Source organism: Babylonia areolata, chromosome 19, assembly GCF_041734735.1.
Source record: "Babylonia areolata isolate BAREFJ2019XMU chromosome 19, ASM4173473v1, whole genome shotgun sequence".
NCBI classification, from domain to species: domain Eukaryota; kingdom Metazoa; phylum Mollusca; class Gastropoda; order Neogastropoda; family Buccinidae; genus Babylonia; species Babylonia areolata.
The window spans coordinates 22,435,151-22,448,263 of record NC_134894.1 but is presented as its reverse complement, the minus strand read 5'-3'; the positions used below and the strand labels follow the sequence as shown (position 1 = coordinate 22,448,263).

The following is a 13,113-nucleotide window of genomic DNA, read 5'->3' as shown; positions in this document are numbered from 1 at the left end:
TCTGGTTGTCCCTCCTGTCTGCCTTGTCTCCCTTGTTGGTTTTCACTTTTTTCACTTTTCTCAAGGAGGCGTCACTGCGTTCGGACAAATCCATACACGCTACACCACATCTGTTGAGCAGATGCCTGACCAGCAGCATAACTCAACGCGCTTAGTCAGGACTTGAGTGCATGCTTACATATTTGTGTACCTATGAAAGTGGATTTCATTTTACGTAATTTCGCCAGAGGACAACACTCTCGTTGCCATGGGTTCTTTTTCAGTGCGCCAAGTGCGTGCTGCACACGGGACCTCGGTTTATCGTCTCATCCGACAGACTAGACGCTCAGTTTGATTTTCCAGTCAAACTTGGGAGAAAGGGCGAGAGCGGGATTCGAACCCACACCCTCACGGACTCTCTGTATTGGCAGCTGAGCGTCTTAACCATTCTGCCACCTTCCTCCTGTGTTGGATCCATTCTTACTGTTTCTTCTTCTTCTTCTTTGTGGTCAAGAGGGAGGAGGATGACAAGGAGGAGGAGGAGGAGGACGCTGCTATGGAGGTCCATTTAGGTTTGGGACTACGTGACAAGGATTGTACTTCACGCTTCCTGTCACAGTGATAACCCGGCGTCAACCAGGCCCGAGAGATACAGACACTCGCACTGTTGGTCAGGAAATTGTAGCGACACACCCAAAGACGCATCCGTGAAGTGGATTATACTCAGCTGTGTGGTCCCAGTCTTCCCATTTAAGCCCACAGCACACTCAACTCTGGGTAGGAGCTGACCGCGGACCGAAAAACCCACCTCCGCTGGGATTCGAACCCGCGTCCTCCCAGCCGTCAGTCCGCGATGCTAACCACTTCGCCACGGCGGCTGGTTTTTGTTTTTGCTTTTGTTCTCGTTCTTATCCTTTCTTCTTTTTCTGTTCATTTGATTTATTTTGATTTTTGTTTGCTTGTTTGTATTTCTTTTTATTTTCTTCTAATTTGTATGCGTGCACGAATATAATTATTCATTTCATTCTATCATTATCGTGGTGACAATAGCAGTTGTACAAGTAATATTGGTGATGGTAGTGGTCATTGTGGCATTAGCTGCAAGTTGTCGTTCGTGGATTTGATAGCAACCGGTTGTGTATTAGTTATCCGGTTGTCTGCTTTCTATGGTAGACACTGATGATATATTTCTCTTCCTTTCTCTCTCTCTTTCTCTCTCTTTCCCCACTTCTCTCTCTCACACACAAATATTCTGCTATCCATCTGTCAATCCGTGTGTGTGTGTGTGCGTGTGTGTGTGTGTGTGTGTGTGTGTGTTCTTCATCATATTTGTTCTTCTGCACAAAGATTTTCTACCCTTTCTTTCAAGGATGTGTGTGCTATTGTAACGGATGTAGATTAGCAAGGACAGAATGGAAGAATAGGCCACCCCCAAAATTTTAATCCTTGAGTAAAATACGTTTTTGGTTCAGAGTTCTACCTTCCAACTCTGGTCTGTTCATTCATTTTCTTATGGTAGTGGCGTCCCTTTGCCTTGTAAGATAATGGATTGCACCTGTTGATGTGTCAGGTTTTCCACCACCATGCCTTCATAAACAAACAACTCGTCGAATTAGAACTGGTCTCTCTATTTCAACGATATTTTAATGCACCTTTAACATTGTTCTCTGACTGATCTTCAGAAACATTTAGTAATAATGCCGTTGACTGTCTATCACTTCATTTTGTATAACACAATGCAGCCAAGCTACACCATTTAAAAGATCATCGGTTTACAATGGAGCCTGGACTAGGCTGACCCTGGAGAAAGGTCCAGTGACGGTGAGGAAAGACCCACTGACCACAGGGAAAGTCCTGTTGACACTGGGAAAGACTACAACTTGGGATTCTCTCTTGAGGGCACATACGACCGTATGGCTGTGTCTGGAGTGGCACTGTCTTCATCTGTCTGCGGGCAGAGGCGGTTTGGTCTGTGGGGTGTGCTCAGCAGCTGGAGGGTGGTGTCTTTTGCCGGTGGGCTCTGCAGTCATGAAATACTGGCTGGTACACCCATGGGGATACTTCTTTTAAGGCTGTCGCGAGTTGCATCCTGTGGTCTCTTTTGCCTCTGCTCGGGAGCAGTTATCTCCCTTGAATTCTTACTGGAATGTCATGTGCGTGCCTGCACCCATCGTGAACACAGCGCGGGCCTCCAAGTGTGGTACAGGATTGTTCCAAGGGCGGGTGGAGGCAGTGCTTCTCTGGGTCTTCCCCAGCATCTACGGGTGCCAAGCTGCACCATGTGAAAGATCATCGGTTTACAATGGAGCAATGGGGTGGGCTGCATGAGCGAACTTGGAAGCGCTAAGTTTGCTTATCGTCAAGAATGTTCTTAACTCCACGGTAAATATAGCATTCGAAACCAAGTGCTTGAGGAGACTACTACACATCTCCTACAAGGAGCACAAGACCAATGACTATGTGCGGAACCTGGTCAGCAACCTTGTTGGGCCCCAAGAACCACTGCTGGCGACTGTCAAACGACGGAAGATGGCATGGTTTGGTCACGTCATACGACATAACACCCTCTCCAAAACCATCCTGCAAGGGACTGTAGAGGGAGGGCGCAGACGGGGGCGGCAGAGAAAGAGCTGGTCCGACAACGTCAAGGAACGGACCAAAATGACGATGCCAGATCTCCTCACTGACGACAGCTGCCAACAGAACGGCGTGGCGAGCTATGACATTTTCCTGATGTCCCCCCAACGACCCCAGCGGTCGAGGGAATGAGTGAGAGTGAGTGAAATATAGTTAAAAACATTCTGAACTCTAAGCAAACTCGACGCTGCAAAGATCCACTGGTACAACCCAGCCGTGGTGATGTCAGAGGCGCTGCAGCAGTGTCAGTTATATCTGTTGGACTTCTGATCCAGTGTTCATCAGTGATCAGGGTTCGAGGCCGCGTTTCGACATGGTGTTGTGTCCTTGTGGGAAAGCACTTAACTTCCATTTTCTTCACTCCACCCAGGTGTGAGTGGGTACCTAACTTCGGCTGGGGAAGGTTTGTAACGTTCGATGGGAGAGGACAGGAACGCTGCCTTTTAATGCCAAGCCCCTGACATAGTAGACATTTTTATTCACATGTTAAGATAGACGTTAAAGATTATGGGACCTTTGATTTAAGTTTGTGGGCAAGTTTAGACTCTAGCCAGTCTTTTTATCTGGTGTTAAACTCGTGTTAAAGAGGAGCTGGTGAAAAGCCTTTTCATGTGAAAAAACCTTGACACCGGTGTTACAGAGCAGCTAATGTTATGTGTTGTTAAAGCCTTTTCTTGTGCAAAATCTTGACACTGGTGTTACAGAGGACCTGGTGTTGTGTGTTGTGAAAAACGTTTTCATGTGAACAAACCTTGACACTGATGTTAGAGAGGACCTGGTGTTGTGTGTTGTGAAAAGCCTTTTCATGTGTTACAGAGGGGATGGTGTTGTGTGTTGTGAAAAACCTTTTCATGTGAAAAGCATTGACACTGGTGTTGCAGAGGAGCTGATGCGAAGCACGTTCCAAAACTTCGGAACCATCCAGGAAGTGCGCATCTTCAAGGAAAAGGGCTTTGCCTTTGTCAGGTAGAAAACTGTTACCTGTATTGGTCGTGTTCTGTCTGTCTACTTTGCCTTTGTCAGGTAGGAAACTGTTACCTGTGTGGGTTGTATTATGTCTGTCTACTTTTCCTTTGTCAGGTAGGAAACTGTTACATGTAATGGTCGTATTCTGTCTGCCTGCTTTACTTTTGTCAGGTAGGAAACTGTTACCTGTATGGGTCGTGTTCTGTCTGCTTTACTTTTGTCAGGTAGGAAACTGTTACCTGTAATGGTTGTATTCTGTCTGCTTGCTTTACTTTACTTTTGTCAGGTAGGAAACTGTTACCTGTATGGGTCGTGTTCTGTCTGTTTTGCCTTTGTCAGGTAGGAAACTGTTACCTGTATGGGTCGTATTCTCTCTGCCTGTTTTGCCTTTGTCAGGTAGGAAACTGTTACCTGTATGGGTCGTATTCTGTCTGTTTTGCCTTTGTCAGGTAGGAAACTGTTACCTGTATGGGTCGTGTTCTGTCTGCCTGCTTTACTTTTGTCAGGTAGGAAACTGTTACCTGTATGGGTCGTATTCTGTCTGTTTTGCCTTTGTCAGGTAGGAAACTGTTACCTGTGTGGGTCGTATTCTGTCTGTTTTGCCTTTGTCAGGTAGGAAACTGTTACCTGTGTGGGTCGTATTCTGTCTGTTTTACCTTTGTCAGGTAGGAAACTGTTACCTGTGTGGGTCGTATTCTGTCTGTTTTGCCTTTGTCAGGTAGGAAACTGTTACCTGTATCGGTCGCATTCTGTCTGTTTTGCCTTTGTCAGGTAGGAAACTGTTACCTGTATGGGTCGTATTCTGTCTGTTTTGCCTTTGTCAGGTAGGAAACTGTTACCTGTATGGGTCGTATTCTGTCTGCCTGCTTTACTTTTGTCAGGTAGGAAACTGTTACCTGTATGGGTCGTGTTCTGTCTGTCTGCTTTACTTTTGTCAGGTAGGAAACTGTTACCTGTATGGGTCGTATTCTGTCTGTTTTGCCTTTGTCAGGTAGGAAACTGTTACCTGTAATGGTCGTATTCTGTCTGCCTGCTTTACTTTTGTCAGGTAGGAAACTGTTACCTGTATGGGTCGTGTTCTGTCTGTCTGCTTTACTTTTGTCAGGTAGGAAACTGTTACCTGTATGGGTCGTATTCTGCCTGCCTGCTTTATTTTTGTCAGGTAGAAAACTGTTGCCATAACTCCGTATGGGCTGTTTGTCTTCTGTCTGTCTGTCTATCTGTCTTGTCTTTCTATCTGTCTGAACCATACTGATTTCTACATTTCAGTGACGTTAGCAGTTTCAGTTTCAGTTTCTCAAGGAGGCGTTACTGCGTTTGGACAAATCCGTATACGCTATACCACATCTTCTAGGCAGATGCCTGACCAGCAGCATAAGCATAACCCAACGCGCTTAGTCAGCCCTCGAGTGCAAGCATATAATTATTTCTGTACCTGTTCTTCGAGTGGGTTTCTTCCATAGAGAACACTCTCGTTGCCATGGATTCTTTTTCAGTGCGCCAAGTGCTTGCTGTACATGGGACCTCGGTTTATCGTCTGTGACGTTAGCAACCGTTGAATACTTTCTCTATCTTTCTGTCTTTCTGTCTCCCTGTGTATCTTTCTGTCTGTTTCTGTCTGTCTGTCTGTCTGTCTCACTATCTCTCTCTTTTTTGGGGGGAGGGCGGAGGGGGGATTGGGGGGGGGGGTGTTTCTTTTGTTTTTTGGAAGGGGGTAATTGATCTTTTTCCTTCATAATATGATGTTTGTATCAGAATTATGTACATGTGCATGTTTAAATGTATATGTGAATGTCATGTCCTTATTTCTACGTCTCTTTGTTACTTTGTGGATGTTTTGATTCATTTTCATTTTCCATTTGCCCTGAGGGCTGGATGAAAAAAAAGCACATGTATGCTTATTCCACTTCCCTCAATAAAAAAAAACAAAAAACATCGTTCGTTCTCTCTCTCTCTCTCTCTCCTCTCTCTCTCTCTCTCTGGAGACAGTCTCGACGCTAGTCATTTGGATGAGATAATAAACAAGGTCTGGAGCATGCTCTTAGTGCACGTAAAAAAACACCCACGGCTTTGTCCCTGGCAAAATTCTGAAGAAGAGATCCCGTCTAAGTTACATACATTTGCGTGCGCATGACTGACGCTTGACTGAAAGACACACAGGAAACGAATGATGAGCGCAGCGCCTATAGGAAACTGTTAGGCGGTTCTACCCAGGTAGGTAGCCTGTTGTGCAACTTACTATGTGTTTGTAGAACGAGTTTGTTCTCTGTCCGAAGATAGGCACTATATAAGTATGGTTATCAATAACGGTAATGATAATGAATAATAACTTTATTATCTCAAATTAGATATATGTGGCCAGGTGGCATTATCGCAGCAACATAGACAGATGAAAACAACATGGAAAAAGGTAAGTGTAAAAACAACAACCAAATATTAATGAATGAATGATATGGATACTCACATAGCGCTTATCCTCGGTCGGAGACCAAGCTCTAAGCGCTTTACAAACACGGGGTCATTTGCACAGCAGGCTGCCTACCTGGGTGGAGCCGACTGACGGTTGCCACTGGGCGCTCATCATTCGTTTCCTGTGTCATTCAGTCAGATTTAAGTCACGCACGCTTACACACTCAGATATGTAACATTTCACGTGTATGACCATTTCTTTTAATTACCCCGCCATGTAGGCAGCCATTCTCTGTTTTCGTGGGAGGGGCTGTATGCTGGGTATGTTCTTGTTTCCATAACCAACCTAACACTGACAGTGGATTACGGGATCCTTAACGTGCGTATTTGATCTTCTGCGTGCGTATACACACGAAGGAGGTTCAGGCACGAACAGGTCTGCACATAATTATGTTGACCTGGGAGATCGTGACAAATCTCCACCGTTTATCCACCAGGCGCCGTTACCGAGATTGGAACCCAGGGGCCCTCAGATTGAAAGTCCAACGGTTTAATCACTCGGCTATTGCGCCCCATATTCAATATGATAACAAAGACAAATAACACTCGGTGTGTGGGGTTGGGGGTGGGTGTTTGGGATGCAGGTTCAGCAGCAAGGAGGCAGCCACGAACGCCATCTGCAGTGTGCACGGGACGGAGATCAACGAGCAGGTGGTCAAGTGTTCCTGGGGCAAGGAGTCCAATGACCATGCACCTGGCCACCCACCGGCCCTGGTGGGTGTACCACCCCCTCCCCTCTCCTCCCCTTCAAACAACAAAGTGTGTTGCTGTTGTTGTTAGTAATAGTCAGGCAGTTCAAACATTGTTCGTTCTCTTCTATCTGTGTCTCTCTGTCTGTGTGTGTGTGTGTGTGTGTGTGTGTGTGTGCATGTGTGTGCGCGCGCGTGTGTGTGCGTGTATGTGCGTGTGTGAATATGTGTAAAGTGGTGTTGGTGTGTAGGGGAAGGAAAAGAAAAAGCACGAGAAAGAGCACGATAAAAGCTTTGGCTTGCTGTTCGAGTTTTCTTAATTGAACGATGTATTTTGTCTTATTTCTTGATATTAAAAAAAAAGAAAAAAAAAAGTTTAAACCAAGGAAAAGCACAGTTCAGTCCGCAAGACAACGATGATGTACGCTGGAAGTTTGTGTTGTTCTGTGTGACACCGTCCAGGCACCAGCACCCGTCATGACGGCAGGGGCACTTCACGGCAGGCTGTACAGCTTGGTAGGGGCAGGGGCTGGGGCAGCAGCAGGAGGAGGAGGAGGAGGTGGTGGACCTACGTGCGGGACCCCCACCTTCCCCGCCGCCTTCCCCTCCGCCTACCACCACCCCCACCACCACCCCACCCCCACCTACCCCGTGGCGCTCACCCCCTCTGCAGCACCAGCCCACTGTCTGCCGGGTGGTGGTGGTCTCGAGGCCTGTGTGGGGGTGGATGTGGGGGCCTGGCCTCCGTCAGGCGCTACCCTCAAGCAACAGCAGTACGGGTAGGTTGTGTCCTTTGGGGGCTGCCGGGTGGTGGTGGTGGTTTGTGGTGGTGGTGGTTGTGGTGGTTTGTGGTGGTGGCGCGCGCGCACGCACACACACACACACACACACACACACACACACACACACACACACACACACACACACACACACACACAAGAGTTTTTGTTTACGCAAATGTGATGAAGTGAATATGGAACTTTGAGACCTCCTTGAAACTGAAACCGAATCTGAAACTGAAGTGTGCACCAGTATTAGGGATAGTGATCTACGGTGCTATACGTAGTGTCTTGTGGTACCAGATGAGCGTGTTCATAGTCAATAACACAACATTTTCTGTAGAACTCCAGGACCAGGCTATCTCTTGTCAAATCTTGTGCAGATTAGCTTGCAGACATACTCTATAGCTTTTATTTATGGATCTCACCAATGCCTTTGATTTTGTCAGCCGCAATTGGGTCTTCAAGCTTCAAGAAAAAAAAGTCTGTTCCTCCAAACTGCTGAGCGAGTTCGTCTCCCTCCATAGTGACATGTAGAGCACAGTTTGCTGCGGTGAAAAAAAAGGTTTGATTCCTTTAACATTGTCAGCGGAGTAAAGCAGGGTTGCGTCTTATCACTCACTATGTTTAGCATCTTCACGATCCTCTTACCCACCGCCTTTGACACATCATCAGAAGTGCGTACATGTACACTCGATCAGACGGCATTATCTTATACCTTCAACCAAACTGAACCGCACACTCACAGAAGATTTGCTATGATCCATTTGGCCTCTTTCATATAGAAGAAAACATCCGACGTTTGTCGGATAGATTATCCAAGTCTGTGGTGATTTAGTCAGTTACGGTGTGATAATAATGATGTTCATGCTGCAGTTGATGAGGTGGTCGTGATGTCGAAGATTGTAATACCAGTGATGATGGGGGTGACAATATAATGACAATAATAATAATAATAATAATGAGGAGGAGGAGGATAATCGTCATCGTGATATGAAGACATTGATTTTTGCCATCATGTTCAGCGTTGTGTGTGATGTGTCAGGTCGTTGGCGGGCGTTCAGTGGGGGCAGACAGTCAATACCCTGGGGCAGCAGCCAGCGCTGGTGGCCTATGCTGTGCAGCCAGGTACGTCAGTCACTCAGTATTATCTGCAGTCATTACTGCTGTATGCAGCCAGGTATGTCCGTCACTTATTATTATTGTTGTTGGTGTTGTTGTTGTTGTTGTTGGTGGTGGTGGTGGTTGGTGTTGTTATCTACAGTCATTACTGCTCTGTGCAGCCAGGTATTTGTATTTCTTTTTATCACAACAGATTTCTCTGTGTGAAATTCGGGCTGCTCTCCCCAGTGAGAGCGCGTCGCGATACTACAGCGTCACCCTTTTTTTTGGGGGGAGGGGTGGGAGGGGCAGGGGTGCGGGGGGTGGTGGAGGGGGGTTCCTGCGTGCAGTTTTATTTGTTTTTCCTATCGCAGTGGATATTTCTACAGAATTTTGCCAGGGACAACCCTTTTGTTGCTGTGGGTTCTTTTACGTGCGCTAAGTGCATGCTGCACACAGGACCTCAGTTTATCGTCCCATGCGAATGACTAGCGTTCAGTCCACCACTCAAGGTCTAGTGGAGGGGGAGAAAATATCGGCGGCTGAGCCGTGATTCCAACCAGCGCGCTCAGATTCTGTCGCTTCCTAGGCAGACGCGTTACCTCTAGGCCATCACTCCACTTGTGTGGTAAGTCATTTATGAATGTCATCTGCAGTCATTGCTGCTCTGTGCAGCTAGGTGAATTATTCTACTTATCAGTATTATCTACGGTCATTAGCCTACTGCTCTGTGCAGCCAGATACATCAGTCACATATTATTATGTACACTCATGACTGGTCTGTGCAAGCAGGTGTGTAAGGCCACTCATCATCTTCAGTCATTATTGCACTGGGCAGTCCAGAAACGTGAGGTCACTTATTGCCTATAACATTTGTTTTATTGCCAGAGCAGATAGTTATGTAAGGTCACTTATTATCTTCAGTTATTATTGCATTTCACAGTGAGGTATGTCTTATGTCTTCACATATGTTGTGAGTATCCAAGTAACTTTGTATCAATATCATTAATATTTGTTGCCATTGATGTCACCAGCACTGCAGTCGATATAGGGTAAAGCCTTTTAAGAGACAAGTCTGTCCTTGTAATGACTGCGTCAGCTCACAAGGTGATATTGTGTGTGTGTGTGTGTGTGTGTCTGTGTCTGTGTCTGTGTCTCTGTGTGTGCAGGATTCCTGGGCTAATGGTGGTGCTTCCACCTTCCTCCACCTTTGACACACTGGTCTGACTTCTTCATCGGTGGACAACACACATCAGTCACCATGGACACACATCAGTCACCATGGACACAGTAATCACCATGGACACACATCAGTCACCGTGGACACAATAATCACCATGGACACACAGCAGTCACCATGGACACAATAATCATCCATGGACACACAGCAGTCACTATGACCACCCTACACTCACGGGCACTATGGACACAGAGCTGTTATCGTGGACGTACAATGGAGCGGTGGCCTAGTGGTAAAACGCCCGAATTGGAAGCGAAGGTCCACGGGTTCGAATCCCATATATACAGATCCGGATTTCTGCTCTCCATCCCACTACATCTTGCATAGTGGTCTGGCTCTTAATCACTTTGAATGAGAGGATAAACCCAGGTCCTGTTGGCCTGTGCAGCGTGCACTTAGTGCAGTGAGATAAGAAGAAGAAGAAAAAAACATCCACGGAAATAAAAGAATCTCGAGAGAAATCCACTTTAATGGTAAAACAAAGACACTGGTGTTTTGTGTGCACTATGGCCCGCGACTCGCTCTCCGCGGAGAGAGCAGCCTGATTTTAACACAGTACATAATAATCTGTTGTAATAACAATACATCACAATACAATACAATACAACACAATACAATGCACACAAAGCAATCACCGTATACAATGCAATACAATATAATACAATACGATACGATACGATACGATACAATGGACACAAGGCAGTCACTGTGACCACCCAAAAAAAAAGTCCATGATCGTCAAGATAACCTGACATCACATCAAGGGAGCAACAAGTGTCTGTTTTGTTCCCCCCCCTCCCCCCTCCACCCCCCGGCCCCACTGCTGATGCACAAAAATTATTGTCCCACACCATAGCTGCGAACACTGAGTCTTATTGTGTGTGTAACTGGAAATGATGGTTTGGTGGGGTCGGGAGGAAGGGGGGAAGGGGGAGAGGAGGGCAGGGTGGTTGTCGGTGGAATAAGTTCAGTGGAAGTGAGAGATTGGGTCACTCAGCGCTTGTGACGTCATGCCCTCTCCCTCCGACGTGATGAGTGACACAGGGCAGAAGTTATGGTGTTTGTGTGTGAGTGTGTGTGTGTGTGTGGGGGGGGGGGGGTGTATGTGCGTGTGTGTGTGTGTGCCAAGTGTGTGTGTGAGTGTGTGTGTGTGCGCGCGCGCTATGTGCGTGTGTGTGTGTGTGTGTGTGTGTGGTGTGAGTTTGTGTGTGTGCGTGCGTGTGTGTGTTTCTGTGTCTGCGTCTGTTGTGGGTCTGTGTCCTGTGTGTGTGCAAGCGCGTCTGTGTGTGTAGTGTAGTGTGTGTGTGTGTGTGTGTGTGTGTGTGTATACGTGTGTGTTGCCAGGAAAGTGATGATTCAAGATGAGGAACACGATATTTATAACTTCACGGACAGGACGTCCCGAGGCGCGAACAATACACCAACAGCGGGGGAGGGAGAGGTGGTGGTGGTGGTGGTGCTGGAGGGTCGGATGGCGGGGGAGGGGGGGTTGCAAAAACATGTTGGGGTGGGGAAGGGATGGAGGAGGAGGGTGGGGAAGTTGAAGGAACATACTTTAATCTTTCATTCCCTTTTAACTTATGAGTCATGTGTGCGTGTGTACGGCTGGTGTGTCAGCGCTTTTGGTTTGTCTCAATCCAAGATTCAGCGCTATTTGATTTTAGTTGGGTTTTTTTGTGTTTTTTTTGTTTGTTTGTTTGTTTTTTTGTATATTATCATTAGTCATGTTATTGTTGTTGTTGTTGTTACTTTTCTCCAGGCATCTGTGATCAGGCCGATCCTGCCTGACCTGACGACGGATACTCTGAAAAAGAGAAAAATTAACGGGACCATTAGATGATGAAGATGATAGAAAAAAATATGTTTATCGTTGTGACGATTCCTTGTTCTTGGTGATCAATGTTCGTCAGTTTTTGTTTCGTTTTGTTGACAACAGTCCTCGTTGGGGATGTTGCGCGTGTCTGTGTGGCGATGGGCGTGTGAATAAAATGATTGACAGGTCACGTGTCTGTGTGGTGATCGTTTTTGATCGGAGAACATCGTATGGCTCACAGTGCGAATGCGAATACAGTGGTTGACAGTGCGAATACAGTGGCTGACGGTGCGAAGACAGTGGTTGACAGTGTGGACACAGTGGTTGACAGTGCGAAGACAGTGGTTGACAGTGCGAAGACAGTGGTTGACAGTGTGAACACAGTGGCTGACAGTGCGAATACAGTGGTTGACAGTGCGAAGACAGTGGTTGACAGTGTGAACACAGTGGTTGACAGTGCGAATACAGTGGCTGACAGTGCGAACACAGTGGGTGACAGTGCGAACACAGTGGTTGACAGTGTGAATACAGTGGCTGACAGTGCGAATACAGTGGCTGACAGTGTGAATACAGTGGTTGATAGTGGTTGACAGTGCGAATACAGTGGCTGACAGTATGAAAACAGTGGTTGACAGTGTGAAAGCAGTGGCTGACAGTGTCAAAACAGTGGCTGACAGTGTGAATACAGTGGTTGATAGTGGTCGACAGTGCGAATACAGTGGTTGACAGTGCGAACACAGTGGTTGACAGTGCGAATACAGTGGCTGACAGTGCGAACACAGTGGTTGACAGTGTCAAAACAGTGGCTGACAGTGTGAATACAGTGGCTGATAGTGGTCGACAGTGCGAATACAGTGGTTGACAGTGCGAATACAGTGCTTGACAGTGTGAAAGCAGTGGCTGACAGTGTGACTCGCATGCTTGTGTGAACACAGGTTAACTGTGGATATTGCAACGGACAGTGTGAATACAGAATTTGACAGTGTGAAAACAGTGGTTGACAGTGTGAATACAGATGCTGACAGTGTGAAAACAGTGGTTGACCGTGTGAAGTGACAGGTCACGACGGACTCTGAGTGGTGATGCGATTGTGAACACAGTGCAGAACCTAACCTCAGTGCTCAATGAGCAGAACTCCCCTAATACACACACACACACACACACACACACACACAGCACTCAGTTGAGCAGAAAATGACCACCCTTGCAATGTGCAATGAGCAGAGTATGACTGCTAAACTCAGCACTCAATGAACAGAAACATGACCATCCTAACAATGTGCAATGAGCATAACATGACTCTACTAATCTCCGTGCTCAGTGAGCAGAACATGGCCTTCCTAAACTGACTAGGAATTCAATGAGCAGAACACACTCCCCTTACCTCAGTGGAACGTGTCCCTTCTAACCCAGTACTCATATGGACTACATGAGCAGAAC

General features: G+C 46.8%; 1 protein-coding gene across 1 annotated transcript in view; it reads left to right on the top strand.

The window, feature by feature from the left end:
• LOC143293540 (nucleolysin TIAR-like) overlaps positions 1-11,863 on the top strand; it is a 47,692-nt gene extending 35,829 nt beyond the window's left edge. Inside the window, exons 7-11 of the mRNA XM_076604463.1 lie at positions 3,498-3,582; positions 6,636-6,765; positions 7,203-7,519; positions 8,565-8,647; positions 9,790-11,863. Of these exons, the coding sequence (XP_076460578.1) occupies positions 3,498-3,582; positions 6,636-6,765; positions 7,203-7,519; positions 8,565-8,647; positions 9,790-9,803 (629 nt within the window). The 3' untranslated portion in view covers positions 9,804-11,863. The remainder of the gene's footprint in view (positions 1-3,497; positions 3,583-6,635; positions 6,766-7,202; positions 7,520-8,564; positions 8,648-9,789) is intronic.
• The last annotated feature ends 1,250 nt before the right edge of the window (positions 11,864-13,113 follow it).